Source organism: Bos javanicus, chromosome 6, assembly GCF_032452875.1.
Source record: "Bos javanicus breed banteng chromosome 6, ARS-OSU_banteng_1.0, whole genome shotgun sequence".
Taxonomy (NCBI): domain Eukaryota; kingdom Metazoa; phylum Chordata; class Mammalia; order Artiodactyla; family Bovidae; genus Bos; species Bos javanicus.
This window is the reverse complement of record NC_083873.1, coordinates 93,577,512-93,597,271: the sequence shown is the minus strand read 5'-3', so window position 1 is coordinate 93,597,271 and position 19,760 is coordinate 93,577,512. Positions and strand designations below refer to the sequence as shown.

The following is a 19,760-nucleotide window of genomic DNA, read 5'->3' as shown; positions in this document are numbered from 1 at the left end:
TTACTTCTCTTAGCGTAATGTCCCAAGGGTTCATCTATATTGTAGCATATATCAAAATTTCCCTCCTTTTAGAAGTTGAATAATATTCCACTATATGCATATTCCACATTCTGTTTATCCATTCATCCGTCATTGAACACTGACTGGGATTGCTTCCAGCTTTCAGTTATTGTGAATAATGTTTCTATGAACCTTAAGTGTGTAAATATCTCTTGAAGATCCTGTTTTCAATTCTTTGGATATTTACTCAGAAATGGTATTGCTGGATCATATGGTAGTTCTATTTTGTTTATTTATTGGCCGCACCTTGTGAGATGCAGGATCCTAGTCCCCTGACTGGGGATCAAACCCAGACCCACCCTGGCAGTGAAAGTGAAAGTATTAGTGGCTCAACTGTGTCCAGCTCTCTGTGACCCCATGGACCGTAGCCCACCAGGATCCTCTGTCCATGGAATTCTCCAGGCAAGAACACTGGAGTGGGTTGCCATTCCCTTCTCCAAGGGATCTTCCCAACCCAGGAATCAAACCTGGGTCTCCTGCATTGCAGTCAGATTCTTCACTGTCTGAATCACCAGGGGAGTGGGGAGCCCCAACCACTGGACACCAGGGAAGTCCTGGTAGTTCTATTTTTAATGTTTTGAAAAACCATCATAGTGTTTTCCACAGTAGCCCTGAGTTGTTTTTAATATTTGCTCTCATACATCTCACTCACAAAAGCTAGTTTTTTGAGAGAGGAGGAAAATAAGGAAGAAAAAGCAAGGCAGTGGGAGCCCCTCTCAGGCTACAGCCTCCTTCTTCACTGAACCCCTCAATTGCCCACCCACAGCACAGCTTCCCTTTTCTGTTCCCTTCCCTTCTTTCCTGTCACTGGGTGCCCCATCTTCCCATTCCCTTCTGGTAGGCAGAATCATGGCTCCCAAATAAAATGTCCACACAGTAATCCTTGGACACTGCAAATGTAACGTTACATGACTAAAGAAGTTTGCAAATGTAATTAAGGTTCCAGACCTTAAAACAGAAATTAGGGACTTTCCTGGTGGTCCAGTGGTTAGGACTCCGAGCTTCCACTGCTGGGGACAGGGGTCCCATCTCTGGCCAGGGAACTAAGATCTCATGTGCCACTCACACAGCCAAAAAGTGCAAATTAAAAAAAAAAAAATCAAAATGGAGAAATTATCTTGGATTATCCAGGTGTGGCCCCAGAAAGGCAAGCTAGAGAGAATGCAAAGCCCAAAACAGATTCCATGCACTGTAGCTGCTCTAAGATGTAGAGGCCACCCACAAGGACTAGCAGTGGCCTCCAGGAGATAAGGACAGCTCCTGCTGACAGCCAGCAAGGAATTCAGTCTCATAACTGCAAGGAACTGAATTTTGCCAACAACCCAGGTAAGGCAGTGGTAAAGAATTTGCCTGCCAATGCAGGAGATGCAAGAGACTCAGATTTGATCCCTGGGTCGGGATGATGTCCTGGAGGAGGAAATGGCAACCCACTCCAGTGGGTTTTCACTTTCCTTGCCTGGAAAATTCCATGGACAGGGAGCCTGGTGGGCTACAGTCCATGGGGTCACAAAGAGTCGGACATGCCTGAGCATGCACTTATATAAATAAGCTCAGAGGCGGATTCTTCCCAAAGTCTCCAGAAAGGAAGGCAGCCCTGCCGGGTCCTTGATCTTAGTGCCATGAGACCCATTTTGGGCTCTAATGTATATAACCATGTGGCGGTAATAAAGGGGTGCTGTTTTAAGCTGCTAAATGTGTGGTGACTGCTTATGAAAGCAGTAGGAAATGAATACACCCTCTCTCATACTTACCTGGGTCTCTCCCAGACCTTCAGAAAATGTACCTTGACTTTGAAGGTGTGTCAGCGGGAGAGCCAGACCAACTAAATCATTAATGTCAATAAACCAATGGACAAGGGCTAGAGGGAGACTAATTTTTTGGAGAGATGAAATTTTTTTTTTTGCATCAGACTCTACTAGAAAGAACCCACCTGGCAATGCAGGTAGACATAAGAGACGTGGGTTTGATCCCTGGGTTGGGAAGATCTCCTGGAGGAGGGCATGGCAACCTACTCCAGTATTCTTGCATGGACAATCCCATGAACAGAGGAGTCCATTGGTGACTTCAAAGCTGAGCATTAAATATTTATCAGTGTACCACTGATGACCGTAGCCTGCTTGGTGGGCTACAGTCCTTGGAATCGCTATGAGTTGGACCCAACTGAGCGACTAACCACGCACACACACACCACTGATGACAATAATGGGCAAATTTAAAATTAAGACATGATTTGAATTCAAGTGACTATTTCTGATTTATATTAGAAAATTGTAATCAAATGACACTGAATTTAGGGCTGTATGAGTTTTGGCAGAAACCTGGATAATCCCACGGACTGAGGAGCCTGGCAGGCTACTGTCCAAAGGATTGCACAGAGTTGGACATGACTGAAGTAATTAGCACAACTAGATAGCCATAATGAAGTGCTGTGTTAGTAGCTCAGTTGTGTCTGATTCTGAGACCCCACCAGGCTCCTCTGTCCATACGATTCTCCAAGCAAAGATACTGGGTTGCCCTTTCCTGCTCCAGGGGATCTTCCCGACCCAGGGTCGAACCAGGGTCTCCTGCATTGCGGGCAGATTCTTTATTGTCTGAACCACCAAGGAGGCTTTAGAGAGCCATAATAGCAACAGGAATTTCAGATCTGGAAAGCAGAAGATCAGCCTACTGACCAGTGATGGGGAATCGTGTGGCACCAAGCAAAGCCTCATGATGATACATCTCATCAGATACCAACAGATACATCAGATACCAACACTGAATGTACCAGGGCTTGCTCACATCTCCCTTGTAGTTACCCTTGAAGTCTCCCTGCCCCTCAGTTATAAAATATGATGCATTTTCATCATTAAAAAAGACCAGAGCATGGAAGGTGATGCATTGAAAACAGTCTTTATGTATATTTTTTTTTCTTTTCTTTTTTTCTCTAAAACAGAATCACTCTCTCCATACTATTCTGTAACTTGACTTTTTATTTATAAATATATATTTGGATACTTTCTTATATCAATATAGACACAGCTGACCCACTTTTTCTCATTTTTAAGTGATGACATAAAAATGGCTACAAGTTACAGCTGAGTAATACTATACCTCACAGATGGCCACTTATGCTATCTGCATATTTTCATTAGTATAAATGAATGTCCATCAGCCTATATTTTTCCAACCTTATGCAAGTATTATCTGCATGATAAATACCTAGAAGTGGAATTACTGGGTTACAGGGGATGTGCATTTAGACACTGATAGATATTGCCAAAATACCATCCCCAAAGAGCGCCAAGTTTATTCTTCCATAAACAGAATATGAGAGTGCCTCTCAGACCACATCCTCTGCAACACTGGTCTTCGTTCATTTTTTTGACCTTTACCAATACTTAGATAGAAATGATTTCTCATTGTGTTATTTACATTTCCTTATTTCTCAGTGATGTATAGCATCTTTTTATATATTTGTTTTGCACGTTATTTGTAATTCTTTTCATATCCTATTCATGTCCCTTAAAAGCTTTTTCATCAAGTTCATTTTTCGTATTGATTTATTCAAGCTATTTTTATGTTAATGAAATGAATCTTTTGTCGAATGTGTTGCAAATGCTTTTCCCCTGTGGGTTCCCTTCTGACTCCACTGATAGTATTGCTTGCTGTCATAAATTATAAATTTGTATGTAGATAAATAGATCGATATTTTTCTTTTAAGCTTTTGGTTTGTATTATGGTTGTAACTGCTTTTCCCACTCCAAGATAATTTTTAAAATTTACCCATATTTTGTCTCTTTCATTTCAATATTTTATACATCTGGACAAAATATCTGAAATTCAGTTTCATGAAAGAGGAGAGATGGAATACAGATTTACCTTCTTCTTCAAATAGCTAGATGTTTTCATAACATCATTTATTATATAAGCCTTCTACTCTCTGATATAAAATGGCTTTTCTTACAATAAATTCCCATATCACATAATTTATTCTGTTATTGACCTCCCTATTTCAGTGTCAGTACAAATTATTTTAACTAAGTACCTTTACAATACATTTTAATATTTTCTTATTTTTAGACATCCTCTAGCTTTGAGGGCATGTTAATTTTTCACAGGAACTTTTCATCAAATTTCAACTTTTTCTTAACATTTTGATCTTCTGTATTTTGATTTGATTCGGATAAGTTACTGTTACAAAGGCTTGATTTTTACTTACCCAGATAGATGCCATGATAGCCCACCTTTCTCTTGAGTTGAGATCACACTAACCTATTAAAAGAAAAATAAAGCATCGAATGGTATAAACCTGGGGTTCAGAGCACAATCATCTCAGTCTAACCCTTAAACTCAACCCCAGGAAACAGAAGCCAATATTCAAAGAGAAACCATCTCAGGAAGAAGACTTGTCTCTAATATCAAGTACCCCATTTGCTAAACAAATATTTGCTGATAACTAGCTATAAGGGACTGTGATAGACCTGTGTGTGTCTGTTTGTGTTCAGACACGTCCAACTCTTTTTCGACCCTATGGACTGTAGCCCACCAGGCTCCTCTGTCCGTGGAATTCCCCAGGCAATAATACTCGAGCAGGTTGCCATTTCCTTCCTACTTCAGGGCATCTTCCTGACCAAGGAATCAATCTGCATCTCTTGTGTTTTGTGCATTGGCAGGTAGATTCTTTACCACTAGCATCACCTGTAAAGCCCTGTGCTAGACCTGTGAAGGGTTCAAAACAAGAGAGAAGAAAAAAATCTCTGTACTCAAAAAGTTTGCAAATATGTTTACTGGAAAGCCAATTTTTGACTCACTTATAATCCAGGAGAACTGCATTGATTGCTGACTTCCTAATTAACTACCGTCATAGAGAAAGCAAAAAAAAGAAAGATAAGTCGCTCAGTCCTGTTTGACTCTTTGTGACCCCATGGAGTATAGCCACAGGCTCCTCTGTCCATGGGATTCTCCAGCCAAGAATACTGGAGTGCGTTGCCATTTCCTTCTCCCGGGGATTTTCCCAACCCAGGGTTTGAACCTGGGTCTCCTGCACTGCAGGCAGACTCTTTACCATCGGAGTCACCAGGGAAGCCTCCCACCATCATAGGGAACAAAAAAAACGTGCCCCTCTTCTCCAATTTTTAACTAGCTTCAGTTTGAATCCTTGTGTTTCTGAAATCTCCATTTACATTTTACAAGGCTCCAAGTCTACAGCCTTTTATAAACAAACATGTTTGCTTTTTGAGGAAGGTCCATATCTTGGTAGAGCCTGTAGGTATAAAGGGGTATTTTTTTGACAGAGTCCTGACTTGGAATTCAGTCACATACATAGGGAATCCTGGGAATCCTGTCATACGCAGACATTGTTCAAACATGCTGCCACTCTTCCCAGGAACAAAATATTCTAAATATTCAGTGATAGCCCACAGTAAAGTTCAACAGGAAATGCCACTATTAGTCCCTAGAAACATTTAGCCTCAATATTCTCAGAATCACTGATGGAAGGGCAGTTGACTCTCTAGTTATGACAGCTAATGCTACATCCCTCTAAACATACAGTGGATTCAAAATATCATCAGTTCTGGTTTTGCCCCTTAAAGCTAGACACAATCTCTTTGAGCCTCAGTTTCCTCATTTATAAAAGGGGAGAGGATGGCCACTGCTGGCATTAAATGAAATTATATGTGTTAATAATGTCAGCAAATGTTTTGAGTTTCTACTATGTTGCAGATAATACCAAAACACTATATGGTCAATTCTGAAAGGCTAGAGATTTTTGTCATGTCTGTTCACTGGGGCACAGAAAGCACTAAAAAATGCTATGGAATGAATAAATGATTCAATATAAGCCTCACAATGATCCAGGGGAGCCGAGTATCATTTATAACATCTCCAAGTTGCAAATGAGGAAGCTGAGGCACAGAAAGGTACAGTCAGTCCCTCCACATCCATGGTCCCAGAGTCCCTTCATATCCATGGTCCCAGGCCCTCTCCCCAACCTTGTCCAGCATTTAACAAAATCTGAGGGTGCTTAAATCCCTTATACACAAAGGCACGGTACAGTTGGCTCCTGGAATCCAGGGGTTCCGCACGGGCAGGTTCCGCCAACCAGAGTTTGGCTGCGAAAGGGAAGCTACATTCCAGCCACACAAGGAGTGAGTGGCCTCCTACTGAACCTAGGCAGTTACACTCCAAAGATATGCATTTAACCCCAAGTTTCTTACTTACTTGGCCCAGCCAATACACTGTCAAAGCTAATGGTCAATATGTGCTTATGTGCTCAGTGGCTTCAGTCGTGTATGAATCTTTGTGACCCTATGGACTGCAGTCCATTGGATTCTCCAGACAAGAAGACCAGAGTGGGTTGCCATGCCCTCCTCCAGGGAATCTCCCCGACCCAGGGACTGAATCCACATCTCCTGCACTGTAAGCGAATTCTTTACCTGCTGAGCCACCTGAGAAGCCCCAATATGTGTTGATCCAGTATAATTTGTAAATTATGAACATTTATCACAGGTTTCAGAAGTGAAGAAGACCTAAAGAACCTCTTGATGAAAGTGAAAGAGGAGAGTGAAAAAGTTGGCTTAAAGTTCAACATTCAGAAAACTAAGATCATGGCATCTGGTCCCATCACTTCATGGGAAATAGATGGGGAAACAGTGGAAACAGTGGCTGACTTTAGTTTTTTCGGCTCCAAAATCACTGCAGATGGTGATTGCAGCCATGAAATTAAAAGACGCTTACTTCACGGAAGGAAAGTTATGACCAACTTAGACAGCATATTAAAAAGCAGACATTACTTTGTCAACAAAGGTTCGTCTAGTCAAGGCTATGGTTCTTTCAGCAGTTACGTATGGATGTGAGAGTTGGACTATAAAGAAAGCTAAGCACTGAAGAATTGATGCTTTTGAACTATGGTGTTGAAGACTCTTGAGAGTCCCTTGGACTGCAAAGAGATCCAACCAGTCCATCCTAAAGGAGATCAGTCCTGGGTGTTCACTGGAAGGACTGATGTTGAAGCTGAAACTCCAATACTTTTGCCACCTGATGCGAAGAGCTGACTCACTGGAAAAGACCCTGATGCTGGGAAAGATTGAGGGCAGGAGGAGAAAGGAATGGCAGAGGATGAGACGGTTGGATGGCTTCACCGACTCAATGGACATGGGTTTGGGTGAACTCCGGAAGTTGGTGATGGACAGGGAGGCCTGGTGTGCTGTGGTTCATAGCGTCGCAAAGAGTCCGACACAACTGAGCGACTGAACTGAACTGAACTAAGAAGTGAAGAATTACTCCACAGTGGAGTCTAAATGACCCAATGATAGAACTTTAAAACACCGTTTTCTGAAAGATTAGAGTGTTCACATCAATTCCTTTACTTCCTCTTTGGTGCCTATATTTCAACAAATGTCCCTATGGAGCCACAGACTTCTGGGAACGAGGCTCTGGTCTTCTTTGAAAGTGAAAGTCGCTCAGTCTTGTCTGAGTCTTTGTGACCCCATGGAATATACAATCCATGGAATTCTCCAGGCCAGAATACTGGAGTGGGTAGCCTTTCCCTTCTCCAGGGGATCTTCCCAACCCAAGGATTGAACTCAGATCTCCTGCATTGCAGGTAGATTCTTTACCAGCTGAGCCACAAGGGAAGTCCAAGAATACTGGAGTGGATAGCCTATCCCTGTTCCAGGGGATCTTCCGGACCCAGGAATTGAACCGGGGTCTCCTGCATTGCAGGCAGATTCTTTACCAACGGAACTATCAGGGAAGCCCTCTGGTTTTCTTTACATTTTTCAATTCGTTTTCCTACTAGTCTGAAGTTTTCTGCCTTCATGAGAGCAAATGGCGTAATGTTTTTATGAGTTACAATTTTCACGAAGTTGATTTTTTTTTTTAAAGTTGTGAAAGTAGCTACTCCAAAGGGCAAAGTCTGTCTATGTGGAACACAAATCCTTGATAAGAATTTAGCCCTCCGACGGATTCATGTTGATGTATGGCAAAACCAATACAATATGGTAAAGTAATTAGCCTCCAATTAAAATAAATACATATTAAAAAAAAAGAATTTAGCCCTCCATGTTACAACTGTCTTCTTTTTTAATTTTTATTTGAGTATAGTTGATTCATTGTGTTGTGTTAGTTTCATGCATACAGGAAAGTGAATCGATTATACATATATCCACTCTTTTTTTTCCCGTTTCCACACAGGCCATTGCACAGTACTAAGTAGAGTTCTCTGTGCTATACATGTCCTTATCAGTTACCTATTTTTTAATATATATAGTAGTGTGTATAGGGTGATTCCAATCTCCTAATTTAATCCCTCCCCCTCCTTCCACCCAAATGAACTTACTTAACAAAACCGAAATAAAGTATAGATGTAGATAACAACCTTCTTATCAGCAGCCAAAGGGGCCTCCAGCGACCCTGAACCTTCTTGACCAGGGGAAACCACAATTTCCTATATATGGTCAGTTGCAATCAGTACTCAGATCCCCTTGTCTGTTGACTCAAATGCCAGGGGAATGATTCACGTCCAGTGAATCAGACTACTGTAATCAAAGAAAAAGGTGAGTCTTTTGAGGGAAAAGCAAACTTCTGGGGCTCCTAACGTCCAATATCTAAATAAACTTTCAACTCCTAAAAAAGTCAGGTGAAATAAAATTAATTGCCTACGTGAAGAGGAAGACGTGCTCACAAAGATGGGTGGGTTTCCAAGTCCTCAGAACCGAGTTCAGAACTACTCCGGAGACACCAGGCACCGGAAAGGCTATTCTAACTCCCGTTCTTTTTCTGTTCCCAAGACCTTCAGAGTTGGGGAGACCAAGATGGCCAACTGCATCCCCGCGCCGCTCGCTGCGATGAAAAGCTGGTCAGCGTGCGCCCCGCCCTGACCAGGACCGAGTGACCCTCTCAGGGCAGGCACTTCTGCTGCCTGGGGCCTCGGCTTCCTTGATTCTGAAACCGGGGCCGTGGACTCCATGCCGGCCCATCCCCCTGGGACCCTGCAGCCGGGTCGGTGCGCGCCGTGGGTGCCAGCCCGGCGCTGAGCTTGCAGGGGAACTGGTCGACGCTCACCCGGGGATTCGGGCCGCAGGACAGAGAGGGCAGCGGGAGAGGATTGCGGCTAGGCGTGGGGAGGCTGAACTTACCTAGGGAGCCGCCGCGGGAGCCGGCGTGCGGAAGAGCTGCCAGCGAGGGAGTGCGCCCCGCGAGCCGCTGCTCCGCTCTCCCTCCCGCCCGGCAGCCCGCCCCGGGACCGCACCCCTTCCTCCCGCCCCTCCGCCTCGTCCCGGCTCCACCTGCTCGCCAGCGGCGGCCGGAAAAGGGAAGCCGCGCCCAGGGTCCCCGGGCTGCAGTTCCCCACAGGTTCGTCTTAGACCTCTCCGATGGAGTGTGGGGGCAATCTCTAAACTTTCCCACCCTCTTTTCTCATCCTCATAGTGAAACCCTGTGTCTTCCATTTTCACTTCTCCGTCACATTAAGTTTTTTTCAGATATTTTGCAATGCGTGTTTTGTTCTGACCTTGTGGATTCAAAGATGAGACAGTTCCCACGTTGCAGTGAAATGGAAAAAGAGGAATGAGTTTTTCCTTCCCTTTCCTGAGACCAAAAAAGAGAACAGTAAGCAGGCCTGAACATCCTTAGGTTTTTTTTTTTTTTTCCCTTCTTTCTTTCTTTTTTACTTTAATTGCTCCTAACTCTGCCTATCTGCAACTAAGCCTGCTTTTCTGTCCCCTAACTTTGCAGGCGCCAACTTTTGTACGTATTATCCTTTGCTTACCCTTGCAACACTTCCTTCCCATTGTAGTTACATACCAGAAAAAAGGACTCAGAGCCACCAAACTACAAGGCTCAATTGCTGGGTTACTGATGCCAGCCTATCAGTGTTTTTGACAAGATCCTAACACCTTTGTTCCTCATCTCTGACTCCTGACTGCGAGCTGTCATCCCCTAGACTCCTCATGGTGGGGTTGGGGGTGAAGGGCAGCCCTCTCTGCCAGCTGAGAAATAAAGCCACCTTTCTATTACCTCCAAACTTTGTCTCCGTATTTTTTAATCGGCTTCAGTGGTCAGAAAAAGCCAAGATTTTGGTTGGCAACAATTTGGGAGGCTTGTCTGGCAGTTGGTGGCGGGCAGGCGGCCCCACAGGGCCCCTAGGCTATGGCAACACCAGGGACTCCTTTCATAGGGAGGTGCTGGGATCACACCAACCCGCGTCCCAACTTAGCTGCGGAACTCTGGGACTGTGATGGAGAAAAGGAGAGAAGTTACCCTTTCAGCTGCTAAGGCTGAGGACACTTTTCTAGTCTTTTTTGTGCCAGCCTGAACTTTCTATCCCAGAAACACTGGATATTGGAGGATCAGAAATGGGGCGTCTGGTATATGGAGACTCACTAGCATTTAGATAAGTCCCCTGGTGTGCACCTCATGATGTTTTCCGTTTGAGGAACTGATGCAGTTCCAGTTTGGGGGTGTCTCCCTATAGAAGGGGGTCCCCATTTGTAACGCACCGCTTTGAACATACGTCACAGACTTAGTGGTACTCAAAAGTCATATTTGGGGCATTCTTGCCATTTCGTTTTTGGACTTCTGGGCATCTCTTTGCCATTTGTTTTGTTTTTAGTGACTTCCTGCTTTCAGGGTTTGGTTTGGTTTGTTTACTTTGGTTTGTGAGCACAGACATCTGACCCTAACTGCTTGAGCTGGAATGGGAAGCACTTATTCTAAGATTTCATCTGAGTCCCTTAGGAAAAATCCTAGATTACTGGCAACCTATAGTTAGGACGAGTATTTACTTAATTGGAAATTAAAAGTGCTCACACACAAATAAAAATTTTTTTTTGAGGGAGCTGTTTTTATTGTGTATGTAATTAAGGTGATTTTTTTTAAAAAAAGGAGAAGCTGGCTTGGTAACTTTAAACAAAGACTTCTCAGAGGGAAACGTAATGTTTTTATGCATCTTTGAGGTGGAAAATTTCTATCTGATCTTCCTAGGCTGTTCTATTGTGTGTGTTTGTTTGTGTTAGGCCTATAAGAGGTCTTTTTATAATTTATTGGTGGCCAAATGATAAGGTTTTCCTAGGAATGGTGGGATTTTGTTGCATGGGGAAACCAAACTTTGGGCTATTGCAAAGCCATTATACCATGCTTTGAAAGGTGCAGATTCTGAACCTTTGATTTGGATCAAAGTGTGTTGTTCGCTCAGTCCTGTCCAACTCTTTGCAACCCCATGGATTGTAGCCTGCCAGGCTTCTCTGTCCATGGGATTCTCCAGGCAAGAATACTGGAGTGGGTTGCCATGCCCTCCTCTAGGAAATCTTCCCCACCCAGGGATGGAACCCAGGTATCCTGCATCTCCTGCTCTGCAGGCGGATCCTTTACTGCTGAGCCACCAGGGAAGACTGTTTAAGAGGACATCCTTCCTTAAATGGAAGAGGAGCTTCAATAGAGAAAGCAGAGAGGTGGTCTTGCTTGTCAAGTCAGTGCCAGGGAACCAGCTGACTTCCAAATCTAACACGTTGAGTTTTCTGCCAAGATAGAACAGCCTTCCGTTCTGTTATAATTTCTGACTCCCATTCAGGGACTGCTACAATAGATTATCAAGTCCCAGCTCATCCTGGAACATTCTGGGATTATTATGGGAGCAACAGGGGGATATGTATTGAGAGCCCATAATTTATACGACATTGAGAAATGCGCTTGGCATATATTGCCTTATTTCATGTCTACAGAAGAGCTTCAATTAGGTGTGATTACCTGTATTTTGCAAATTCAGAGACAGGCTCAGTGGGATTCAGTAACTTCTACCAGTTGTGTCCCACACAACCAGGAACTAATAAAGTTGGATTTCTACTCAGAAGGATATGAAACACATGGTGTTTACATGCAGGATTTATTTTAATTGCTCCAGGTTCAGGGTTTAACCTCTTTGGTTTTAGGATGGCAACTTGAAAACAAAATGCACTTTGTTTTTTGAGGTTTTCTAGTTGTGACAATTGCCCAGTTACCACCATTTAAACTAGAATCACACTGCAGTATATTTATAAAATTAATGCTTTTCCCTCAAAAGATGAATTTTCTCAGAAGTAAATTTTAGATGGTAAAATGATTAGAATGATAAATATTAGGATCCCAGAAACCATGTTTATCATCATCCAAAAAAACCCCAGACAAGACTGGTGAAACTTTCACCATTCTGAATGCATTGAACAATGCTGTAGTTTTATAAGAAGCTGCCTTTCCTATGTCCCCTTTTTTCTCTGCTAAAAAGAACAATTTGAGAGTCAAATATAACATTGTAGTGCAAAGTCATAGGAAATTATAATCACATGGGCGAGAGCTGCCCGACAGGACCTGTGGCCTAGGAAGGATGCAAGCATGGCCAAAACCAGGGCCTAGCACTGGGGGGAAGGTGGAGGCCAAGGGCCCAAGAAAGGCTTGGAGAAGCAATTTCAGAAGCCAGTTTCCTGGAGCATAGGAATTGGGGCAGAGGATGGGTGTGCAGGCAAACAGAATAAGCAGCACAAGGACTTCTGTGAGTTACTGGTCCATTTTGGACACATTCCTAATTTAGTTGGAATGTTTAAGGGAGACATCTTGAAACATTTTTTTTTTATTTTATTTAACAATTTACAGAAACTCTCCCAAAGCCTGGATTCTAATAAACTTCTCTGACTTGCTGGTCTTGGAGTTTGGTGCTGTGTGTGTGCTCAGTTATGTCCAGCTCTTTGTGACCTCATGGTCTGTAGCCTGCAGCCTTAAATTAAAATGACCATGGGGATAAAATTCTGCTAGCTTTTTGTGTTTGTGTTTTTTTTAAGAGAGAGTTGCACCATGGGGCTATTTTCTTTTATCAATCAAGTGGCTGGATTTTTTGGGACAAGCATTAAAATCAGAGGTATAGGAGCTTTGGACCATGTTTAAGCAATATCAGTTTGTGCAAATACTTGAAATCCTGGGATTCATGTGGAACATTCAGAGAAAATTGTCCAGGACAATGATCTTCAACTATTTTACAGGGTCTTAACCAGGACTGAATGAGGTAGAGAAGGTGAAGAATCATTGATCTTGACTGGCACACATACATGGTAAGTTGCTTCAATTGTGTCCGACTCTTTGCGACCCCATGGACTGTAGCTCGTCAGGCTCCTCTGTCTATGGGATTCTCCAGGCATGAATACTGGAGTCGGTTGCCATGCCCTCCTCCAGGGGTTCTTCAAACCCAGGTCTCCTGAGTCTCTTCATTGGCAGGAGGGTTCTTTACCACTAGCACCACCTGTGTGCCCAATATGATATTGACATCGTCCCTAGGATTTTACCTGGGCTAGTCGCAGTGTGCTCCTGGTTAGAGCTATCACAGGCTCGTTTGGGGATAGAAACTTCTATTTTTATTTATTTATTTATTTAGTGTTGACTTTGCTGGGTCCTCACTGCTGCACACGGGCTCTCTCTAGTGGAGGCAAACTGGGGCTACTCTCTAATTGTGTTACATGGGCTTCTCACTGCAGGGGCTTCTCTTGCTGTGGGGCACAGGCTGCAGGATGCTTGGGCTTCAGTAGTTGAAGCACGGGGGCTCAGTAGTTGTGGCTCACAGGCTTCATTGCCCGACAGCAGGTAGGATCTTCCGGACCAGAGACTGAACTGGTGTCCACTGCATTGGCAGGTGGATTTGTAACCACTAGACCATCAGGGAAACTTGGAATAGAATCTTTAGTACACACTGTGGCATCTGGAGAAGGCAATGGCAACCCACTCCAGTACTCTTGCCTGGAAAATCCCATGGGCGGAGGAGCCTGGTAGGCTGCAGTCCATGGGGTCACTAAGAGTAGAAAACCACTGACTGACTTCACCTTCACTTTTCACTTTCATGCATTGGAGAAGGAAATGGCAACCCACTCCGGTGTTCTTGCCTGGAGAATCCCAGGGACGGGGGAGCCTGGTGGCCTGCCGTCTATGGGGTCACACAGAGTCAGACACAACTGAAGCGACTTAGCAGCAGTAGCAGTGGCATCTAAATATTAGGTTGAGAGGTGTAAACCACTGCTCCTGGACTGTTTTGACTTATAAAATTAGCAATTTCATGGGGTTGAATCTAGTAGGATATTCTCCATAGTCTCCCTCACCCGCTCTCATTATGTTTCTTCAAAACCCTAGTCTGAGATATCACAGAATCTAAACGGGAACTCATTTTCTGCCACTTTCCTCCAAGTTTCCATGCAATTTCAGGTCTCAAGAAGCATTTTGATAGCCACTCTTAGCAATTCATAGATTGGTTCCTGAATCAGCTTCTTCATGGGCCCAAGAGAATTGCACTCTGGGGCGGAGGGCCTGCTTTTAGGCCAAGGACCATCATAGGAAATTCTGAGGAAGTTAAGTTTACACAAAGCCCGTGGCAACATCTAAGGAAAAGGAAACCCTAGGTTAGGTTGTGGCATCTCTTCCCTGGATTTCATGAAAAATCTTTCCCAAGTCTTGCTGGGTTTGCAAATGTGCTATTTGAATGTACCAACAGAGCCTTGGTGATCACTGTCATTGGTTTCTCAGGGAGGACAGGCTTGCGGAATGCCTGGCCTCAGTTTCATTCTGACTCTGCCATTTTTCCTGCACCAGCCAATACATTCTTATTTGGAGCTTTTGTCAGTTACAGGGTGAGTTATGGACACAAATCTTTGTGCCACACATGTCTTTTGGCCCACACATGTCTTTGGTGGGCCAGTGGCTGAGACTCCACACTCCCAATGCAGAGGGCCCGGGTTTGATCCCTGGTTGGGGAACTAGATCCTACCTGCCACAACTAAAGATCCCACGTGCCACAACAAAGACCTGGTACCGCCAAATAAATAAATAAAAATAAATATTAAAATAAACTTTGTGCCTGCATAAAAGGACATAGTCATTTTCACACTATTTCAAGTGTCCTGAGAAGGTTTTATGATGATAAATACAGCATCAATGATCATCTTTTGCACATGGAAATTTTAATTATTCTTCTTTTCCTGGGGTTTCAACAGAGGGCAAAAGAAGAACTATGATAATATGAGGATAGGTAATTTATTCTTGATCTTTAGTCCAAGCAGTGAATGTCTCAGATTCAACCCCTTCAGAGGGATTTTCTCCAAAAAATATGTCTCAAATTTTAGAATGATTTTGCCATCTCCATAGCACTGTTTTTTGTTGATGAGATGAAGAATCTAGTAAGATGAACACAGCAAATAAAACACAGACTGCCATTTATTAATACAAATTTATATACTGGCATATGCTATTGGAGAAATCAGAAATTCATAACACACAGATTGGTATTGGAAATACAAAAATCATTTCAGAGTCAAGGAATCAGGTTGACAGCACCACAGATGTTTTACTCAAGTCTGAGCAGGTGTGTAGTATCTGGGAATGAATACCTAGGGTACACCAAGACTACATATTGTAAGATTGTGCAAACACATTCCCACACTCTTTCCGCATCTCCCCATAACAATCCACATGAGGCCAGGAGGCCTGGGGCACAATCAGAGGGCAAAGGTGCAGACTCTTCTTTCTTTGAACCTTCACAGCCAGCTTGTGCTAGCAAATAGCAACCCCTGAGGGGCTTTTGTTCTTGTTCACCGAAAGGCATGGTAGGAAAGGTTAGTAAAACACACACACGGCCTTAGTGAGCGAGTTAGAAGAATTGAAAGGAGAGCTTTGACTGGAATAGCATCCCAGGTCAGTCAGCAAATTTTCTGCTTCCTCATATGACATATAAAATGAAATGAAAATTTCTGTATCGAAGCAGTACGTCTCCGCTTTACATCTCTGAACACCTCCTATTTCACACGTGTGCATCCACTAGAGAAGGATGAAGTGTATGTGGTGGGGGTGGAGGATAGAAAGGAAGGGGGGCACAAATGATCCCAAGGACTTCCCTTTCACACTGACAACTCACTATCTCAAGGGTCACTTGAGACCCTTCCACAGAGGCTGCTAGGATCGCGCTGAGATCAGCCTCCACTCCTTCCCACACCAGCCCCCTTCTGCCTCCTGTCCTCACTCTTCCCACCCACGTGCCCTGTTTAGTAGGATCGGAAGGGCCGTGCCAGAAGGCTCTCCCAGCAAGTGGGAAGCTGCTGCTTTCACATGTAAGCACTCAGGCATCTAGGAGTGGTGAGACACACAGGCCACACCAAAAGTTGCTCCGCGAGTGACTGGCTCTGTCTTGGAAGAAACAGTGGCAACCTTCTAATATAGGTTGTTTTTGTTTAGTTGCTAAGTCCTATCTGACTCTTGTGACCCGACGGACTGTAGTCCGCCAGGCTCCTCTGTCCATGGGATTCTCCAGACAAGAATACTGGAGTGGGTTGCCATTTCCTTCTCCAGGGGATCTTCCCCATGAAGGGATCGAATCTGTGTCTCCTGCTTTGGCAGGTGGGTTCTTAACTTCATTGCTCTGGAGAGAATTCTGTGCTGGGTTGATGAACTCTTCAGTCATGAAACACCAGTTCTTGGTGTTCATGAGGCCAGTAGAGACATTCTACCTCCAAACACCCCAGCAGGTCTCACCTGAGCAGGCAGGAGAATCAGGTTTGGGGACCCAATCTCTCCAACTCTCCCTTCCCTAGAAACTTAGAAAGTTAGAAAGTTAAGTCACTCAGTCGTGTCCAACTCTTTGCGACCCCGTGGACTGTAGCCCTCCAGGTTCCTCCGTCCATGGGATTCTCAAGGCAAGAATACTGGAGTGGGTTGCCATTTCCTTCTCCAGGGGATCTTCCCGACCCAGGGATCGAACCCAGGTCTCCTGCATTGCAGGCAGATGCTTTAACCTCTGAGCCACCAGGGAAGCCTCACACTCATCTTGGAATGCTCATCAAACTCTCCTCCAACTGTCCTGCTCAGGAGACTGACTCAGTCTCATCTCCTGTTAACATGCCATTCCAGCTTCTCAGTTCAGTCCTCCTCAAATCCATGCCAGATTCATGCCTGTGTCAAGTGGTGCTTCTCTGCCTCAGTGAGAAGACAATTTTAGGGTCCAAGTAGGAGAGGTGTTTTTTTTCTCTACTTGCCCTTATGATATTGGCACCATACTCTCTGTCCCCTGCCCTAAATTGACTCTTCTATCCTTCACCCATAACACCATTTATTTGTTCACTTAACACATATTCCTGGAGTGCTTGTGATGTGCCAGGCTCTGCTAGAGAACCCAAGGCATGGCTCAGACCCGCCCTCCTCTCAAGGAGCTTGGACTCCAGCAGAGATGCCTGAAACCTTACATGGTTCATTCTTTCTAGCTCCGAGTACCAAAGTGCTTCCAGTGTGGAATGTTCTCAGAGTGAGGCTCAACTCTAATACAAATATTACACAGTGTGAATGCTCCGCGATTTGCTCAGCGGTAAAGGTGTGACGGGTGTCAGAAGGGGAAGTGTCTTTTCCTCTCAAACAACAGAAAGGTGCCTCCAGTTCAAAACAACATGACATGCATGCTTACGTTTTTGCCAACTCAGCAGAAATAAAACAACACAAAAGCAAGTGGTGTGCACACTACATACTACATCATTAAGCTGCTATTCGAACACTAAATCATTTTAGGGCCATGTGTTCATGGCCTTGTCATGTGCTGTGCTGATATGGTAAAATAAGTGCCTGAGCTACCAAAAAAAGAACCCCCAAAAGAGAAATCCCTGAAATACTGTACCGGAAGCCCTGCCTGTATTTGCTGAGCGAGTACTCTGTCTGCTGTGAGCACTAGCCCTTTTGTGCTGTGAGTACCAGGGAATCCTCAACTCCCGTTTTACTTGGGGCCTGAGCTTTCTCCTGATTGTCTTTATTCAAAGGAACCACTGACTTCTCTGAAGCCCTAACAAAATAAAAGCCCCACAGCTAGCAAAGCACAGGGCTTGTCTATTACCGGACTGGGAAAAGCCTGGGGCAGCATGAACTGTGGTAGGTGTGTCAAGCACCCACGGGCAACGTTGGCTAAAGGGGCACAGTGGAGCGATCTTGCCTGGCAGCCATCCTGTTCCAGGGAGGATGTCTCCTGGCTGCAGTATAAACCAGCTGGGTACAAGAAATCCCCTGGGGCCGAGGGTGCAGAGCCTCTCTGATGCGCTCTGAGTCACCTGCCAGGTCCCTCCTTCCCCCCAGGTTTCAGTGCCCCCTCCATAAAGTGGGAGGGGGTTTCCCCCATGCCTGATGCCTGACAGGAGAGGCTGAGGTTTCTCGGAGAAATGCTCTAGTCCAGAGCAGTTTAAAGCCCCAGGTGAAAAGGGCTGGTGATGCAAAGTACAGTCGGAGGATGTAGAGTGCAGACTGTCAACTGGACGCATGAGCAAACACATAGGTGCTTATTAGCAGAATTCTGAGTGGGATCTGTGCATCAGCAATGTGAACTCTGCGGTCCAGATGCCCAGGAAAAGCGCAAGCAGAAGGGAGCTGGAGCTGGAGGGGAGGGTGGGGGAGTGGAGACCAAAAGCACTGCCCCCCTCCCCCGCCCCCCGCCACGTTCTGCCTTTGAGATCTTTCAGTACATCCCTGTGCGCTCCCTCTGCTGACCAAAGTCGTCCTAACTCTGAATACTGGCTTTCCAAGACTAGCCTTACAGAAGGAACAATTTGCTGTAGAGACTTAATGGGATCCACGGAAAGAACTCCTTCCATCCTCTGGGGTCTCAGTGGTTCTTTGTCCCATGAGGTAGCTCAGTTGTGAGTTGATGCAAGTGATGTATGCCTTCCGCCACTGAACGCTATCGTATTCCCTTTTTTAATTGGCAAGATTATAAAAATACCAGTATTTTCCCCCCGTTTTATAAAAATGACTTTAGAAAAAAAAAAAATACACATGGGTCTCCTCCATTAAACTTCTGTTCCGTCCTGTAAATTGTTGTGAACTCTGACTTCCAGATTCAATTTCTTTACTTTCGCACCTCTGAACACGTACGCGCGCTCGGCTTCACCAAGTATGTTCACATTGCGCACCGTGCAGTACTGTCTGTCCACATTCTTCTCCACCCTGTCTGCCCCCCTCTTGGGCATGTCCACCTTGGTATTCAGAGGGTATTCCTCCAGGATGTCCCCCGTGGGCGGCTTCTTCCTTTGTTTCTGGCATTTCCTGGTGATGAAACAAGCCACCAAAGACACCAGAAGTAGGAGCATGATGACAGCAAGGGCGCTGCCGATAGACGCCCCGGTTTGGGAGAGAGAAGCAGCTACGACTGGCTCTTGCATCTCCAGGTTCAGGGACTTCATATTGGTGCCATTCTTGACTTGGTCTCCTTCATTGTCATAGATGAGGGACTCGTCAAGGCTTAGCCAGCCACTGGGGTCTGCCAGGTCCCTTCGGTGGCGCCTCAGAGGGGCCGTGAGAGAGCGCTGGACCCTGGGGCCTGAGATGGTATCAGGACCAATGATGTAGATCACCTGAAGGTACCACTGGTGTCCTGCTTCCACCTGCAGGAGGAGGAGACGGGAGATGAACTGAACATGTCACTGATGCCCACAGACCACTGCTGAAGAAGGGAACGGGAAGACCACTGCCCACCACAAGCTTCCATAGGTAAATGGTTTCAAGAAAAGCATTAGCTACACCAGTGTTCACAGCTGCATTATTTACAATAGCCAGGATATGGAAACAACTTGAGTGTCCATCAGATGAATGGAAAAGGAAGATGTGGTGTGTGTATATATATATATATATATATATAGATATATATATATATACACACACATACAATGGAATACTATTCAGCTATTAAA

At 44.7% G+C, this 19,760-nt stretch overlaps 2 protein-coding genes across 3 annotated transcripts in view; both read right to left on the bottom strand.

Moving 5' to 3' along the window:
* Positions 1–9,423, bottom strand: part of ANXA3 (annexin A3) — a 71,458-nt gene extending 62,035 nt beyond the window's left edge. The window contains exons 1-2 of one of the 2 annotated variants that reach the window (XM_061420572.1): positions 9,333–9,423; positions 4,262–4,314 (exon numbers count right to left, since the gene is read on the bottom strand). In XM_061420572.1, the coding sequence (XP_061276556.1) occupies positions 4,262–4,276 (15 nt within the window). In that variant the 5' untranslated portion in view covers positions 4,277–4,314; positions 9,333–9,423. Of the gene's footprint in view, positions 1–4,261; positions 4,315–9,182; positions 9,299–9,332 lie in introns of those variants that run through there. The other variant, XM_061420571.1, reaches the window with a different exon arrangement.
* A 5,823-nt stretch (positions 9,424–15,246) lies between these two features.
* FRAS1 (Fraser extracellular matrix complex subunit 1) overlaps positions 15,247–19,760 on the bottom strand; it is a 538,610-nt gene continuing 534,096 nt past the window's right edge. Inside the window, exon 74 of the mRNA XM_061420570.1 lies at positions 15,247–19,454. Within this exon, the coding sequence (XP_061276554.1) occupies positions 18,861–19,454 (594 nt within the window). The 3' untranslated portion in view covers positions 15,247–18,860. The remainder of the gene's footprint in view (positions 19,455–19,760) is intronic.